The sequence below is a fragment of the Manacus vitellinus genome, unplaced genomic scaffold (assembly GCF_001715985.3).
Source record: "Manacus vitellinus isolate BGI_N305 unplaced genomic scaffold, ASM171598v3 scaffold_0_pilon, whole genome shotgun sequence".
Lineage (NCBI taxonomy): Eukaryota > Metazoa > Chordata > Aves > Passeriformes > Pipridae > Manacus > Manacus vitellinus.
This window is the reverse complement of record NW_021938789.1, coordinates 27,613,854-27,629,261: the sequence shown is the minus strand read 5'-3', so window position 1 is coordinate 27,629,261 and position 15,408 is coordinate 27,613,854. Positions and strand designations below refer to the sequence as shown.

General features: G+C 38.6%; 2 protein-coding genes and 1 pseudogene across 2 annotated transcripts in view; 1 reads left to right on the top strand and 2 right to left on the bottom strand.

Annotated features, from left to right (window-relative positions):
- WWC2 (WW and C2 domain containing 2) overlaps positions 1 to 6,655 on the top strand; it is an 81,948-nt gene extending 75,293 nt beyond the window's left edge. The window contains exons 23-24 of the mRNA XM_029959436.1: positions 1,850 to 1,977; positions 3,958 to 6,655. Of these exons, the coding sequence (XP_029815296.1) occupies positions 1,850 to 1,977; positions 3,958 to 4,024 (195 nt within the window). The 3' untranslated portion in view covers positions 4,025 to 6,655. The remainder of the gene's footprint in view (positions 1 to 1,849; positions 1,978 to 3,957) is intronic.
- Positions 6,656 to 7,477: 822 nt separating this feature from the next.
- On the bottom strand, positions 7,478 to 8,105 carry LOC103758513 (annotated as a pseudogene).
- A 1,222-nt stretch (positions 8,106 to 9,327) lies between these two features.
- On the bottom strand, positions 9,328 to 9,981 carry LOC103758512 (claudin-22). The gene has a single exon (XM_008924777.1). It carries the CDS (start codon positions 9,979 to 9,981, stop codon positions 9,328 to 9,330), a length of 654 nt encoding a protein of 217 aa, XP_008923025.1.
- Between the last annotated feature and the right edge of the window lie 5,427 nt (positions 9,982 to 15,408).

Genomic DNA, 15,408 nt, shown 5'->3' with positions numbered 1-15,408 from the left:
TAAATGGATTCAAAAATGAAAAAAGAATACATGCTAATAGAGAGTATGAAAACAAAGAAGTCATCTATGCTGTTAACCTAAAATGCAGTAGTCACAAGAATCTCATGTATAGTTAGGGAAAGGATAAAATTAGAAAATTTTGAAATATTGTATGTTTACTGCTTTGATGATAAATATTAACTAGGGGAGCTGGTAAAACATGTCCAGTGACATACGTAAAATTAATTAAGACATTACCAGTTGTAGGTTGCAAATTTATGCTCACTATCTAATGAAGAAAACTATATTTATAGGTTAATTTCATTTTAAAATCATAGCTATTTTGGAGTTGGGGAGTGAAGAAGTCAACAGCAGTACAAGGTGACAGGATTTTGTGCAAGTTTTTGAAAGTGTGATGCTCTTTTGTGTAAAACACTTTCATATAAAACACCAGAGTGCGTTTCAACACACAGAGAGTACCACTATCCTGCTGTGAACAGCTTTCTTATAACTACCCAGTATGAAACTGATAGTATGGACTAGCTCTTTTGAATTAGTTGGTTTTGTTGTTTAGGAGTCTACTGGGTTGAATTCAGAACTAGGGATGTGAACTCCTAAGTTACAAACCACCTTGAAGATTACCGTTTCTGGCTTGCATGTGTGTTTTAATTTGAGGTAACAGAACAGCATTTTCGAGTGTCTAAAGTTAAGAATCAGAAATTAACCTCTTTAGAACTTTATAGTTGTTTAAGAATGTGAACTGCTTCTATTGAATTTTGATGGCTGACGAAATTCAAACTACAATAAATAACATTTGTCTGATGGTGCCTGCGGTCTAGAAAAGAAAACTAAGTGTACACTTAAGGTGGCACTGCCCATGCCATGTACCCTACCCATTATGGGGGTGATAATGCATGTGTTAGGGGATTCGCCCACATGTGGACAGTGGCTATTGGTCTAAGAAGTCCAGGTGACCTAAAAAGTGCTGCTGTTCAAATTACTGAGTGTTCAGAAACCCTTGATTAAGCTTTTTAAAAACCCAAGCGCAACTGTTAATAGCAGTCTTGCCGAAACGGTGGATGGCACAGCTGTGATTGTCCTGTTGATGCAGCACTGCTTGGTAAAGACATAGAGCCAGGAATACTAAGGTACAGAAATACAGTAACTTCCTGGGGAGTATGTAGCTGCTCAAAAATGTTCACGAGTGACCTTTGATCTGTTGTTACCACTGATGTTCTGTTCACTTGCCTTGGCTTTTACACCTCTACAATGCAAATGGAAAAAGTACGTCTTGTGCAAAATAGGTGCCATGTCCTCAATAAAAGCACAAAAGTTCATGTTCCTTGCTAACAAGGTCAACAAAACGTGAAAGCATATTTTGAGAGCACACCTTCCTTGTTTTTCTGTCCGTCATTTTAGAGTAGTTATAAGTAACTTTACAGAGAGTTTCATTAGGAAATAAAAGTATCTTACATGGAAAGAGAATCAGTGGCTCCCAGCTCTAAAAAGATACTTGGATAGACAACACATGTTCATACAAATTTAGGTATTGCCTTAAAAAATATCGAAATTTATAAGACCTAGTAGCCACCTGTGATGGCATGGTATTTGTTCTATTTACTTTTTTAGGAAAAAAACTGTTTCTTATTTTGTGCCCATGGCCTAGGCTTGTGATGTCAGTCTTTTGTCTTGCAGACCCTTTATATAGAGATTATCATAGATTAATTTAGGTTAGAAAAGATGTCTAATATCATTGAGTCAAACAGTAAGCCTAACACTGCCAAGTGTTTTGCTTGACACAGAAGAATCATTTCTTTGAAATGAGTAATTGTTCATTATCAGCAAAATACAGTTATTTTTCTTGTTACAGACTGAACAGTCAAAAGAAGAGCAGAAACAAGGTTTAAGTGCTGAGAAATTGATGAGGAAAGCTTCTAAGGATGTGTGCCGGCTACGAGAGCAGAGCCAGAAAGTGCCACTGCAGGTGCAGTCATTCAGGTATGGCCTGTTCTGCTTTTCATGCCTTTTTTAATGTAGTGAAGTAACCTGAATTATTTATAGATATAATCAGGTGTTCCCTGTAACGTTAGTCAAAAGTCCACACGCTTTTGCATTGCCAGAAGCATTGCACGTTTCTAACATAGCTCTAAGTTGGAGTTTCGAAGGGCCAGGCCTCGGTAACTTGCTCATGTCAGAGGTGGCAGTGTGTCAGCTGAGCTGTGGTGGTGCAGAAGCCGAGGGGGAAATTTCAGACCTCTGTGTGACATCTGCTGTAGGCAGGCCTGTGTGCGACTGTTGTCATGGCTCACCTCACCCACAGCAGGTTGACGGTGGGCTTTAAGTCTTGGGATCTCTTCTAGTAATGGCAGCTGCCTGAAGCAAAGCACTCCTCAAGGAGAGGTAGAACAGGATACATCTCATCAGGAAACTGCTTAACCACTCCTTTTGCCTTGCTCAAGACTTACTAGTAAAGAAAGATCTTCAATCCCTCCTCCTTTCTCTTTCCCTTCTCCTTTTGGTTGTGGGAACAGCAACCAATTACTTGAAGCAATTAATGAAGTGTTCTTTCTTAGCATAAACCGGCATGAATACTTTCTATCTCAAATCTTAATTTTAACTGGTCTAAATTCCTAAAAGGCTGGCCAATAAGTGGCCTGAAGGCCACACTTATATATAAAAATAAATATTAATCTTTTGATTGAAAAATACAGCTCTTGCTCTTGAACATAGAAATAATACTGCAAGTTAATTTGATCTGTTTTGTCAGTAACACGTTTTTAAAGTTTGGATTTTTGATTCCTTTATAGGAAATTTAAGTCAGCTACTAAAAAATGTGAGATATTCTTCCTTTTCTAACCGTCTTTTGTGAGCAGTTGGAGAAATACATAAACAAGTAAGGGCCTGTGAGGTGACATGTATTGCAAATCACAGCTGTAAGTGATGCAGAATCAAAACAAGAGAAAAAAGGGTTCCTCAGCAAAGAACAGCTGAGTTATTTATCTTTAGTGTGAAACTCAGAGCATCTTCAAACAGTTTTCACCTTATTGCAAGTCTTAAGAAAGAGTTTTGGTCAGTGCTGGTCTTATGACAGTCATCACAGACTGCTGCCTAAATCTACAGGAGCATATAATAGCGCTCAAGACATTCCCCTGCAAGAAGGGTATCGAAACACTCCATTGTCCTTTATCTTCTAGTTATCACACAACTAGGAGGAGGAATCCAGTTTAGGGAGTTGAATTTGCTCTGAGCTACTATTTTTAATGGAAACTTAAGCCTCACCAGTGGAAAACATGGTTTGTCTTCTGGACAAATACCTCCTGCGGCTGAATTGTACATGCCCTGCTAATTAGGCTTGTTACAGTGCTGTGGCCTCAGACTAATCACAGACAGGCATTTTTGAAGCTCTCAAGAAGAATGACTCTTCTGAGCTTTAATTTTTAAGCCCCTAATACTTATCTTCTGCTTTCTAGCCTGCTGCTAGGCAAGCCTGTGTAAACTTGTTATGCTTCAGTAATTTCTTAGTTCATAGGAGACAGAAATGGTAACAGTACAGGGGAAGCAACTGGAGAATGGGTTGACAATTCTGCTTCTCTAACTCTTGCCCAGACACAACAATTCCCACCCTGCCCTTTTCCCATGTCAGAATAAAATGATTTCTTTTGCCTTTTCATCCCCCTGCTGAAAATGTCATCATAGGAAATTCAGTGACTGAATCAATATTTCAGGCTTACCATTGCAGTTATTAATGAAATATTGATATTTTTTCTCTTTCAAAATTGGAGCTCCTTTTTACATAAATCTGCCTAAGAAGGGTATTATGTCACATGAATGTGACACATTTTTTTGTACATAAATTGTGTATTTTCCAAACCTCTGCTTTACAGAACTATGCTGTAACATTAGCAACTCTACAGTGGATGACATTGGAGTCGTGCCATAAACGGTAAAATAATCCCTTGTTTTCTTTTCTAATTTCAGGGAGAAGATAGCATACTTTACAAGAGCAAAGATCAGTATACCAGCCCTTCCAGCTGATGATGTATAATTATGCTTTTTCATTGAAGTGTTTTTCCATTTGTTCATCTCTTTTCAGATGAGCTTTGTAGTTTCAGTGATGTGCTTTCAAAGATCTATTTTACATTCACTATTGATATGTTTATTTGTAAAATATAGTGAATTGAATAGTTGTAATCTTAAAAAAATGACAAAAAAACCCAACAACCAGAAAACCAAAGTAGATTAATTTTGGTATACTGATGCTGATTTTGTACAGTTTGTATGTGTCACATGTGTTTTTATTTTGTAAAGATGGAACAAATGAACTAAGGCAGTACTAAGCAAGTATCCTGTTGAAATGCACTGTGTTAAGAAAAATGGTGTTCAACAGACAGTTGTTTATCTTTTCACTATTTTCATGTGAGGAGACTGTGAAGATGGCTGTTTTGCCATACAATATTTTTGTACAAGTGTGACTTTTATAGTTTAAAGTTAGCCACAAGCGTAAGCTCCTTTCCAGAACATCCAGGCTGCCTCACAACAGCTGCTAATTGCATTCATCACCAACATTGGAATTTTTTCTGAAAACAAATTTCTTCTGTTTTTGTTTTTTAGTACTTTGTAGGAAGAGATGGAGTTCAGAGTTTAGTTTTGTGAATGTACAGTACTTTAACCTGCACTAAAAGGTTTCTTGCATCTGCAGGAGAGCAACAAAGGCAAGGCAGACAAGTAACCCTAAAAACTTATTATGGGACTACCAAAAGGGGCAGCTGCTTTCTGAATGGGATGAATCAAATTCATAATTCCAACATTGATATCGAAATAGTTATATCCAGTGTACAGTTAAAAATGAGAGTTTCTCTCTGTTAACCTTTTGTCCTAGGGGGCTGTCTGATTGCTAACTAGGAATACATAAAGGTGTGTGTTAGGTTTACAAATATGAAGATGTTTCCTTTAAAGTATTTGTACCAGGAGAAAAATCTGTCACATGCTAACTCAATTATCAGAAGTCCTGTTGGTAAGGTAAACCCTTTCTGAAAAAGAAAAGCTCCAAACTCTAAGTCTGCACATATTTCGATACAATAAAAAACATTTTTTTAAATACACAGTTGACCCTGTATTCAGTTGAGGGTGCACAGGTTTAATGAATAGATGTGAATGGCTTGTTTCAAATTTGTCTTACATACTTCCTCCTAGCAGGCTGCTTCATCAGAAGGCAACTTAGATGCCTTCTCTTAGAAGTCCAGAACATTAGATGTAGGTAGGTTTTTAAGCAGTCCTGTCTTGGTAAAGCAATTGGGTTCTTATCTTCTGTGGGTACTGTGTAAGTAGGTGGACATTGCAGAGAACAGAATTATTTCGTTTTCTACTTAATATATTGCATTCAGATGTATTTCATTCACTCGCTAGTTTTCTTCCCCAAGCAACAAGCCACATTGCATGGACTTCATCTTTCAGATATGCTATAATTACTTGATGAGAAAATGGAAACAAATATAACCACTATATGGTAGCAGCTGTCTTAAATTCAAAGTGACAATTCTGTGATGAGAGGTCTGTGTAACACCCAAGGGTTTTGTTATGCACAAATACATCAGTTCACTGAAAAGTATAGCCAAACATGCTATTTTGGGCAAGATGACTGATTGAACATCCTTTATGAATGCCCCATTTGTTGTTTGTGTCTTGGGTTTGAGATAACATTCATGTTTGAAAGGTCAATTTTAGAAAAAAATCTGGAATTATTTAATGTAGAGGTGAAATGATGGTTGTCAGTTTCAACTTCTCAACTTGATTATATAAGTTGTTTGTAGAATGATATTTAGAGGTGTACTTTATGATTTTTCTTTTATTTATTTACAGTCTTATTTATGTTCTGTTTAATGTAGTTCAGTTCTGGTCATAAAAATATTTGACATTAAGGATGCTATTGTGAAAAATACTTAGAGCTGTCTAAATTCTTGCCAGATTAGCTAGTTTTCCTCACATGTTGAATAATTTAAAAAAAAAAGTATTATTGTGTGATTTGTAAGCATGAGATGAGGTCAAAACTTAAGTATTGCTGGGTTCAGCTTGCAAAACTCATTTGAAAATGAGAGACTTATACATATTCATGCTCTTAATTTTCCAGATTGGTAAAGTTGTACATATTTATAGGCAGCTTTTAAAAATTCTGGCTTTTTGGTTTTTTTTTTACTAATTCAGCTTATTCACACTTGAAAAACTCAATCGAATAAGCTAAAATACTACATACAAATAAGCTCCCATCAGTTTAAAGTTATAAATATTACTCTTAAAGTGGAATTTACTCTGCACAGTAGGGTACAACGAATGTAATTAGTTCTATGGCCAGGTACCAATGTCACTGCAGTTGCATATATATGAAAGTTAAATATCACTGGTACAAGAATATTTATCCAAATGAGCAAAGTTTAGCATAAATTGTAATAGAACACAAATCAAATAATTTTAAGATTATTTTTCTTTTTACTATTGCTGTGTTTATACTGTATTAAATATAAAATGCTCAGGACTGAACTAAATATTTAATCAGGTTATATTCTGAATGTGTTTCTGTTCTAATTTTGTCTGTAAGAGTATGCAAGTACATCACATAGATTAACTTGTCTCTGCACTTTTCATGTGTTTCAGTGATTGGAAAATACATTTTTTTAACAAAGCTCTTTTCCAGACCAGTGTTTTATTTAATTCTTTTATTGCTGTTCTATATCTCTATATGCTCTTTGCAGAAACAGATGGCTGCTACAGCTTTGTCAATGTAAAATCATGGCAATTTATAGAAAGTTCACATCAATCACTGACAGGTCTTAGGGTAAGTTATATAGGAACTGATTCATATACTTGAAGTTAGTTCTTTACATTCATGAAGTAAAACCTGCAATAGCAATGAACACAGTCGACTCCACTGGACAACATCTCATGATTATGCAGAAATACTGGCTTTCCTTAGAGAGGGAGAAAAAGAGATTGGGCAGGGATACAGGTGGTCATATTATCTCTCTCTCTCACGGAGTCATGATGGAGAATCTTGTATTACATGACATTTTGTCTGAGAACATTTAGTTTACTGTAAATGATACCGCCCAGCGAACTTCATTCAAAGTTGTACTGCATTAGGTTTTTGTTATGCATGTTGAACTGGCACTACAAACTGTTTCAGAATTAAACTAATATTATTTTTGTAAAAAATACTTTGTTTAAAGCAGCATCAGTAGGCGTTCTGCTATTTAAGATATGGTCAAGTCTCCATGCAGGCCTAGAGACTAAAAATTTTGTACTCACTTATTCTAAAAAAAACCCCAAGCCATACTACAAAGACAAAATCTGCAGTTGATCACATTTGGGAGAAATACAGCAGTGGATACTACTTAGTAAGAAAGAACCCCTCCCCCAATATTGTAAACAGTGACCTGCCTGTTCAGCAGATCTTTCTTGCTGTAATGCAAGAGTAAGAAATCGGAAAACCTGATATTTGCCTTTTTTAAAGTCTTCCATTTCCAGTTTCCAGATGTTGTTGGGCATCTTGTATATCTGCCATTGCATACTGCTCTGGTAATTGACAGTCAGATGATAAGCAGATTGTGGAGAGGAGTAGAGATCCTCCTAGAATTATAAAAAATCCACCAAACCAGCCACTGAACAGTGCATCCCCAATTTCCCATCTGGGCACAATCTCCAAAAATCCTGGATTATAGTGTAGGCAACCTAAGACACAGGGACTGCAGACATCTGCAAGAGTGTTCCTCCAAGTAGTAACAGATGTTTCTTTAGCTTCTGCTCTGTATCCTCCATCTTTAGGCAGTCCAAACCAAGACCAGAGATCACAACTTTCAGAAGTCCTAGTTGATTTGATGTAGACACTAAAATCCTGGAAATTTTGAATTCCAGAGGCAAAACTAGGAAAGAATTAAAATCCTTACGCTGTGTTCCTCCTACGCCATGGACTACACAGGTTTACCAGAGTCCCATGGTCCAAGCTCCAGTATATTTAGGTCTAAGCTGAGTTTTTTCCAGCCTGATAAATAGTTACAGGTCCTAGTTAAAATCCATCCTAGCACAGACAACAGAAATCCAGCAAACTGTAGCCTGTGCCTGGATGCCAAGGTCATTTTTTGCAGTCACAGAAGCGCCTAACTGCTGACTTTTGCAGGCATTGTTCCAATCAATTCTTTGTCATACTGTACATAAGCAAAAGTTAAAATAATGCTTTATGAAGCATGAAATACTTCTCCCCCTCCCTCCTGCTTTGTTAGCCTGGTTCCATGTGCTGGGTGGTGGTGTGGTAAACCAGTAGCAGAAGTGTGTGGCCACAGCTGGCTCACCTTTTGTTAGTTTTGTATTTGTTGTTTTTTTTTTTTTTAAGAAAAGCATATACTTGGCTTTCCATCAATCTGCTAAAACATTACAACAGTTCTGCTAGTTTTGGCATCTCACAGTTTGTTTCCATATTAAATTCTAATACTACATTGATGCACTTCCACTTAGAGAAAATGATGCTGTTTGCTCTGTGGCAAGTTAAATGTCGTATGTTTAAAGTCAAAGATTGCACAGCAACATATTCCAGACATGAGTGAATGGAGCTTAAGGAGCTGTGGATAGGATGCGTAATGCCTCAAGACTGTATCTGAAGAAGATAGCGTAACTATTCTTTAAATTAGCATTTCTCAGGCTATTTTTGTGCATAAAGTATGCAGGTGCCAGAAATGCCTAGAATAACTTGTATGGGCAGTTTAATGTGGTAGACTGGGAAAACACGACTTGCTAGGTATAAGGCACCCACACCATCACACCCCATGCACAAAAAGATATCTGCTAAGCATGCTACAATTTCAGAAAACTACTATTTCCAAATACACAGAAAAACCATTTGATGCAATGCAGGTATTTATAGATTGTTTAGGATAGGAAATCTCCTCTAATTTGTACATCACTGCGTTAGGCAAGTGGAAAACTGAAATAGCGAGTCAAGCTTTGAGGCTCATTTCATTGGTTACATAAGAAAGGAAGCACATTTTTGTTAAAACCCAAGCTGTAAGAGAACATGCATATTCATTTTCAGGATTTTACAGTGCAGTTGAGAAGCAAAAGCACCTCTCCTGCAGAGTTTACAAAAATTTCAGCATTCTTCTCTGAAACACAGTTTTAAGCAGTTCCCCAGGTGCGAAAACACACCACCTTCCAATACCAGTGTATGGAGAAAACAGACATAAATTTAGGAAATCAGCTAGGTAACAAAGAGTCCTTTGAATTACTACTGGAACAAGCTTCTGGCTTGCACTAAGGTTTGGAAAAGATAGGACAGTATTTCTGTACTGCTTTAAACCTTCCATTTTAAGGCCTAGTTTCAGTTTCCGAGCGTTGACACTGATCCTGCTGTTCTGCTACTGTGTAATGGACTGAAGACGGATGGACTTCAGTGGAACAGATTGTGCAATTAAGTAGGGATCCTCCTAATATTAGACAAAATCCAGCAAGCCAGCCAACAAACAATGCTTCCCCAAAATCCCACCTGGGAACAATGTCTGGTATATTCTCATCCCAAAACTCCTGGACTGTGGAATGGGCAACCCAAGACACTGGGACAATAGCTGTAATCCCCGATATCCAGACGAGCATTCCTCCAAACAGCAACAACCGCTTCTTTTGTTCCTGTTGTCTTTCACCAATTTTCAAACAGTCCAACCCAAATCCTGAGAGCAAGAGGCCCAGAAGCCCTGATCCATTGGAAAAAAACATCAAAATCCTAGAAATCCTGAGCTCTGGAGGCAAAGCTAGGAAAGAGTCGAAGTCCTTGCATTGCATTCCCCCTTCTTCCTGTACAACACAAGCTTGCCAGAGTCCCATGGTCCAGATCTCCAACTCATTCAGTTCCAAGTTAAGATTTTTCCACTGGGGTAGATAGGTGGTGAGACAGGACAGGACCCATCCCAACAGAGAGAACAGTATGCCACTTAATTGCATCATTGGTTGATAGACCAAGGCCATTATAAGAGCAGAGTCCTGAAAGCTTGAGAAGGAAGGAAGGTCTCCCCAGCAGTTCTATACCAGCTGCTACCTTGAGTGATGGTGGAAGCTATGATGGTTTTAGTTTTCTGCTTCCCCAAATATAAGCCCTTGCTATTAACCCTTTGCAAGCTCTGAAACACTTTTTTGTTCTTCATGAATATAAAGTTTCACATAAAGGACGAAGGGCTTCACTAAACCATGAGTTAGGCTTTCCGATAAGGATTTGATCTGTTACCTTCCAATTTGCTTGGTAAAATTATATCCCAATGCCTGATGATTACAAGCCTGAGGATGAACAAAGAGGGCTCTATGACCCCTCACCCTAAAACACAACAGAAATCTTTGTGCTTCAATACGGATTAATTAGATTTTAAGTGGTGATAAAAAGGCAGCTCTGTGTGCAACAGGACTTCATTGTAATAGCTAAATTTGAGATTTCAGGGATGTAAATCAAGGCCTTGTAAAGAAAGGTAGACTGTTTGCCTATAATCTTTATTCTTAGACTTCCTCAACATACATAATGGCTTATCTTCCACTGCCCTGTTCTATGTCCCCAGCACTGTAAAAGACGCTTTGTAAAAGATCCCTATGTTTCACATTTTCTACATTCATTTCTTTTAAAATGGGCTTTGTTTTGACAGACTTTTAAGGGGAAAAGGAGACGGGTATGGTGAAAGTACCATAGAAAATGAAATCCTAGACATCCCTCCACCATAATGAACCCAGGCAGATCATCAGCCAGTGTAAACTTTACCTGCCCCAGGACTTCAGCAACACCATGGTAGCAACTTACAACAGCTTGGTGTCCCCTTTCCTAAAGCAAATGTCCCAGATGGCACACAGTGTATACACTTAGTATCTATATCAACAACATTTGGCACTCAATGCTCCCAGGGCCAGGAATGCCTAGTACACCTTTCTGATCAAAGCAAGATACCATTATGCCATTACCCCATTAGGAAACCCAGCTTTTTTCCTCCTCTCATGTCAGCTACACTTGTGCATGTCTACAGGGTCAGCAAGGTCATCTGTTTACTGTTCCCCTCCCCACATGTAACAGCACAGCCTTTATGGGAGGGAGCAGGAGCTGAGCAGTGTGAACACATGCACATGTGTATGACCCAGAGATGTTTTCCAGTCTTTCTTGACTTCATCTCCTAGATGTGATAATGAACATATCTGTATATTTTTAATTCTCAGTTGCATAAAGTGAATTATGTGATGGGAAAACATAACACCGCTTTTGAAGATTTCCAAAATCCTGGAGGGTATCATCAAGAAATATCACTGTGAGAAAATCTCTTCTTCTCCATTTCTGTATGGAGTTGTAATTTCTAACCCTTGTTTTTTCCTGTCACAAGCTGTGAAAGAACCAGCACAAGGAAAGATGATCTATTTCCCTTTATCTTATGTACCAGCCCAGTCCAATGGCTTTTACTTGGTCAAAAATTACCATGCACAAGAGCAGGAATCCTTAAGGATATAACTGACAACACTGAGAACAGATTGACGCAAGCCATCCACCAGGCAAAAGAAGACAGACCAATCCCACATTCATTCTTTCATTTGGACTCCAGATTGTACTTTCAGATTTGGCAGTGTTGTTTCTCTCCCCCTTCTCTGCTAGAGTGCTAGTTCTGGAAATCATCATGACTTTCAATGAGAATCTCCATAACGCCATTTGAATAATTTTTGAGATAAACAACCACACTCCAGGAGTGACTCTGCTCCTTCAGGGGCTACGTGTTTATCTCACTTTAAAAATCACAGTTATCGACAGACTGGAAGCCTGTTGCATTTCTCTTAACTGTGAACATTTAATATTTTCTTCTCTGCTCTCAATTCCAACAGTCCATGTAGTGTGAGAGCACAGGATCAGGCATGTGAAGTCCATTCATTTTTCAAATGTTGATTACAGCTGGAACAGTGTGCCAGCCTTCAAATTTTAGCCATCAGAAGCACTGGGAGTGCTGCATGAGTAAGATCTGCCAATTAAGTTCTGCAACTTACTTTTAACCATGCTTACTTTCAACTTAGGGCAAACAAAGCTTCCTTACACTATCCTGGATAGATTATATATAATCCTTGTGTGATTATATATAATACAATATATATTATATATAATACAATATATATTATATGAGATAGATATATATATATATATTATATGGGGGGGGGCTGTAAGGTAACACTTCCCTTGTCACCAGGACAGCAATAAGGGTCTGAAATGCCTTTGCTTGAAACTTACTGATCTTATGACAATCTCAGCTGAACTGGGATATGTACATTCTCGAGTCAGTCACTGCCTGAGTCCAAACTCCCTTGTCCTTTTTTCACATTTTCCCTACCTACTATTATTTCTTCTCTCTCATCTAAAAATATCTCGTTCTCAGAATAATTTTATTTTGGTAGACTTGTGCCTACACAGATGGTGAGATGTCAGAGTTACTATGAAACCCAGGGGCTAGAATTGGGCTCCCATCAGTTTCTGCCCTACTGCTCACAGTAATTTGAAACACAAGCCCAAGGTTCACTGTTATATTGCCATGAGAAGAAACATCTGCCGACATCTGCACAGCCTGAATCAACAGATCATCTCAAGGGGTTTAAGTGGAGATGGCCACTGAAAGATGCCCCCAGGCTGGTGGGACAGGGAAGCTGCCTGCCAGGGACCTCTGAGCCAGAGCCGGGGCCCACGCACAAGCGAGCTGCCCCAGGACAGCTCTGCCCCTTCTGGTCTCCCTGCTCGCCTTGCCAGCCTCTGCAGCAAGGACTGTGCTTGTCCAACACAAGCTTGTCAAGAAGAAAAGGAAGAGCAGGTACAGCTATCACTGACCAGTGTGCTTTCAAGTAAGGAAGGTGAGAATCAATTTAGAGGGGATTTTGAGTGGGTTTAGAGCAAGTATTTTTGTATTCTTTTTTCCTATAGATTTTAAAGCCTGATGTATGTAACATACAGCAATACCACCCTACAGAGGCTTATACACCTAAACCAACCTGAACCTGTAGGAAGTGAGGTGCAGAGAAGAGAGTCTTCTGGTCACCCATGCAGGCCAGCAGAGACTCTCCAGAGCATCAGCCGCCCTGAAGCCAGGCACTTGTCACAGACACACACAGTGGTACATCTTTGCGCTTGCTCCTGTTGCCATATGACTGTTTCAGCAGCCAGTTCTGTGAGACATTGAGCTTTCGTACCTCATGTTACAGACAATGCCTGTGAAGAATATAGCACAGGTCACGATCAGGTTCCTACAGGCTCAGGAATATTTTTTAAAGCATTGGAGATCACGTAATTCATTCAAACTAGCTCCAAGCATCATTTTGCAAATTGATTTTCACTACACTGAAGGGGAATAGGAGTGGTCAGCATGCATATCGTTTTATGCAGTTAAGTGCATGAAATTTTTACTCCCCATAAAACCATTTCAGGTTGAATACAAGGATTTTGAATCTCATTACAAGTATTACATAGTCCCTCAAAAGCTACACTAACTCTTCTGGGAACCTCCATGGTGAGAGATGGATACATTAATACTTTAGCAGCTAGAAAGAGTAGTAGGGAATTGTTGTCTTTACACAGCTCAGCAGCCCACACAATTATCCCAATGTTTTGTGGTCAGCATAAGAGGAAAAAATATCAGGTGCAGGACTTTGGGATCTGATTAGGTAATTTAATACCACAAAAGCAGTATTATGAGACTGGCACTTTCCTATACTTTCAGTTCCTTCATAAAGCATAATCATGTTCATTTTGTGGCTTGTTTATTCTCCTTCAATGCTCCAAAAGTGTGCTCATCTGTGAAGTACAATGATCTCCAATAGCATTCCCCAGATACTACCATTATTTTCTCTAAACTGAAGATAGTCATGGAGTTCCCTAAATATTTTTTGTTGCTCATTTAAATGTCAAGTACTGTCATGAGTCATTCACAGGTCTCTCAATTTAAGATTCCAATTTTATAGATGCATATGAAAAAGATGGAAATAAGAGCTAGTGTACAGATTTTCTATGACAATCTTAGTTACAGCCAGTGAAACATAGCTACTGTCAGAAGCTGGCAAGGTAGTGTCTTTAGCATCTTAATACAAGTGAGTTAATTCATTCAATCCTTTGCTTTCCACATTATTGCTTGAACTGGAAGTTGTAAGTGTTAGTGTTTTCTTACCCATCTAAGAACACATTTCTCTGTGTGCTGGAGCTTCTTTGGGGTTTGCATATCCAATGTGCTCTTCAGTGAAACCATTGAAACACCAAGAAAAAACCACAATCCATACTGCTGCTATCCATACTGACTTACTCTAGTCTGCATTTAAGTGTACTTTGACAAAAAATATTATTTGTATTGGTAGAGCCTAAGGTTTCACACAAAAGGCCATATCACCTCTTCTGATCCCCCCTCCCCGGCACGGGCAGTGAGGACACCCCAGCAGTGCAGCCACTGCAGATGGTTTCACAGCACTGGTGCACCAGGGCTGGCACAGCAAGGCAAAGCTGGCCTGAGCACAGCAGTAGGAGGTGAGCATCAGCACCTTCAGAGGAGCCAGGAAGGGGCTGCAGGGCCCTCTCACAAGGGAAAAAGGCATAGCCATCTCCGGCCTTCTGAATCGGACCTCCTTCCACAAAAGGGAATATTCCCGGCTTTTCAGTATTGCAGGGACTGCCCAAACCAGCATACCTCTCCTTTACAAACCTTGGATATAATTCGTTAAGCAACTTTACAAGAGCCTGTTATGTATGCAAAAGAAATGTACTTCTCTGATTGAAAGACCTTGCTAACAGTTTCACTTCTGTAAGATTAATCAAAAGCTTAAAATAGGATGTCATGTAGAATTAATGGCAGTTGCACAAGATCTAGAAAAGAAAGGCACTGAAAGAGTCAAGCACAGCAAGGTGAAACTGTTGATTTCTGCTTTAGGGACTTATTCAAAGGTTGAAATGAGAGAGGGTAGATTTGCCATCATTATACTGGAAGAATAAAGAATGCTTTAAGGCTCACTACTCCAACCTTTGCAGAAAATTTTCCATCACCATCCCAATCCAGACTTCAAAGTGAGGGTTGACTGGGTCAGAAAATTAGCCTTATTCTTCAGGGAACTATTTTTGATATACTGTCCATACAGGAGATTACTGTAAGTATGAAAATTCATGTCACTTGAGTGATTGGAATGTGATTTCCTTGAATGATGGAAGACTAAGAAATTAATTTCTGAGTTGTGTAATATGTAGGCTTCTTTATCACTATGCATCCCTTATTATGAGTCTCTGGTTTAATAGAGTGTTATATATATTTCTATAATGCTTTTCATTTAACACCTGCAAACAATTATTATAATAAGCTTTCTCTCATTCCTTAAGATATGTTTCTTAATTATTTGTGGTACCCAGCTGAATCCACATGAGAAATT

Excerpts from the sequence above, each read along its gene's own strand:
- LOC103758512 (XM_008924777.1), bottom strand. The coding sequence starts at position 9,981 with ATGGCCTTGGTCTATCAACCAATGATGCAATTAAGTGGCATACTGTTC.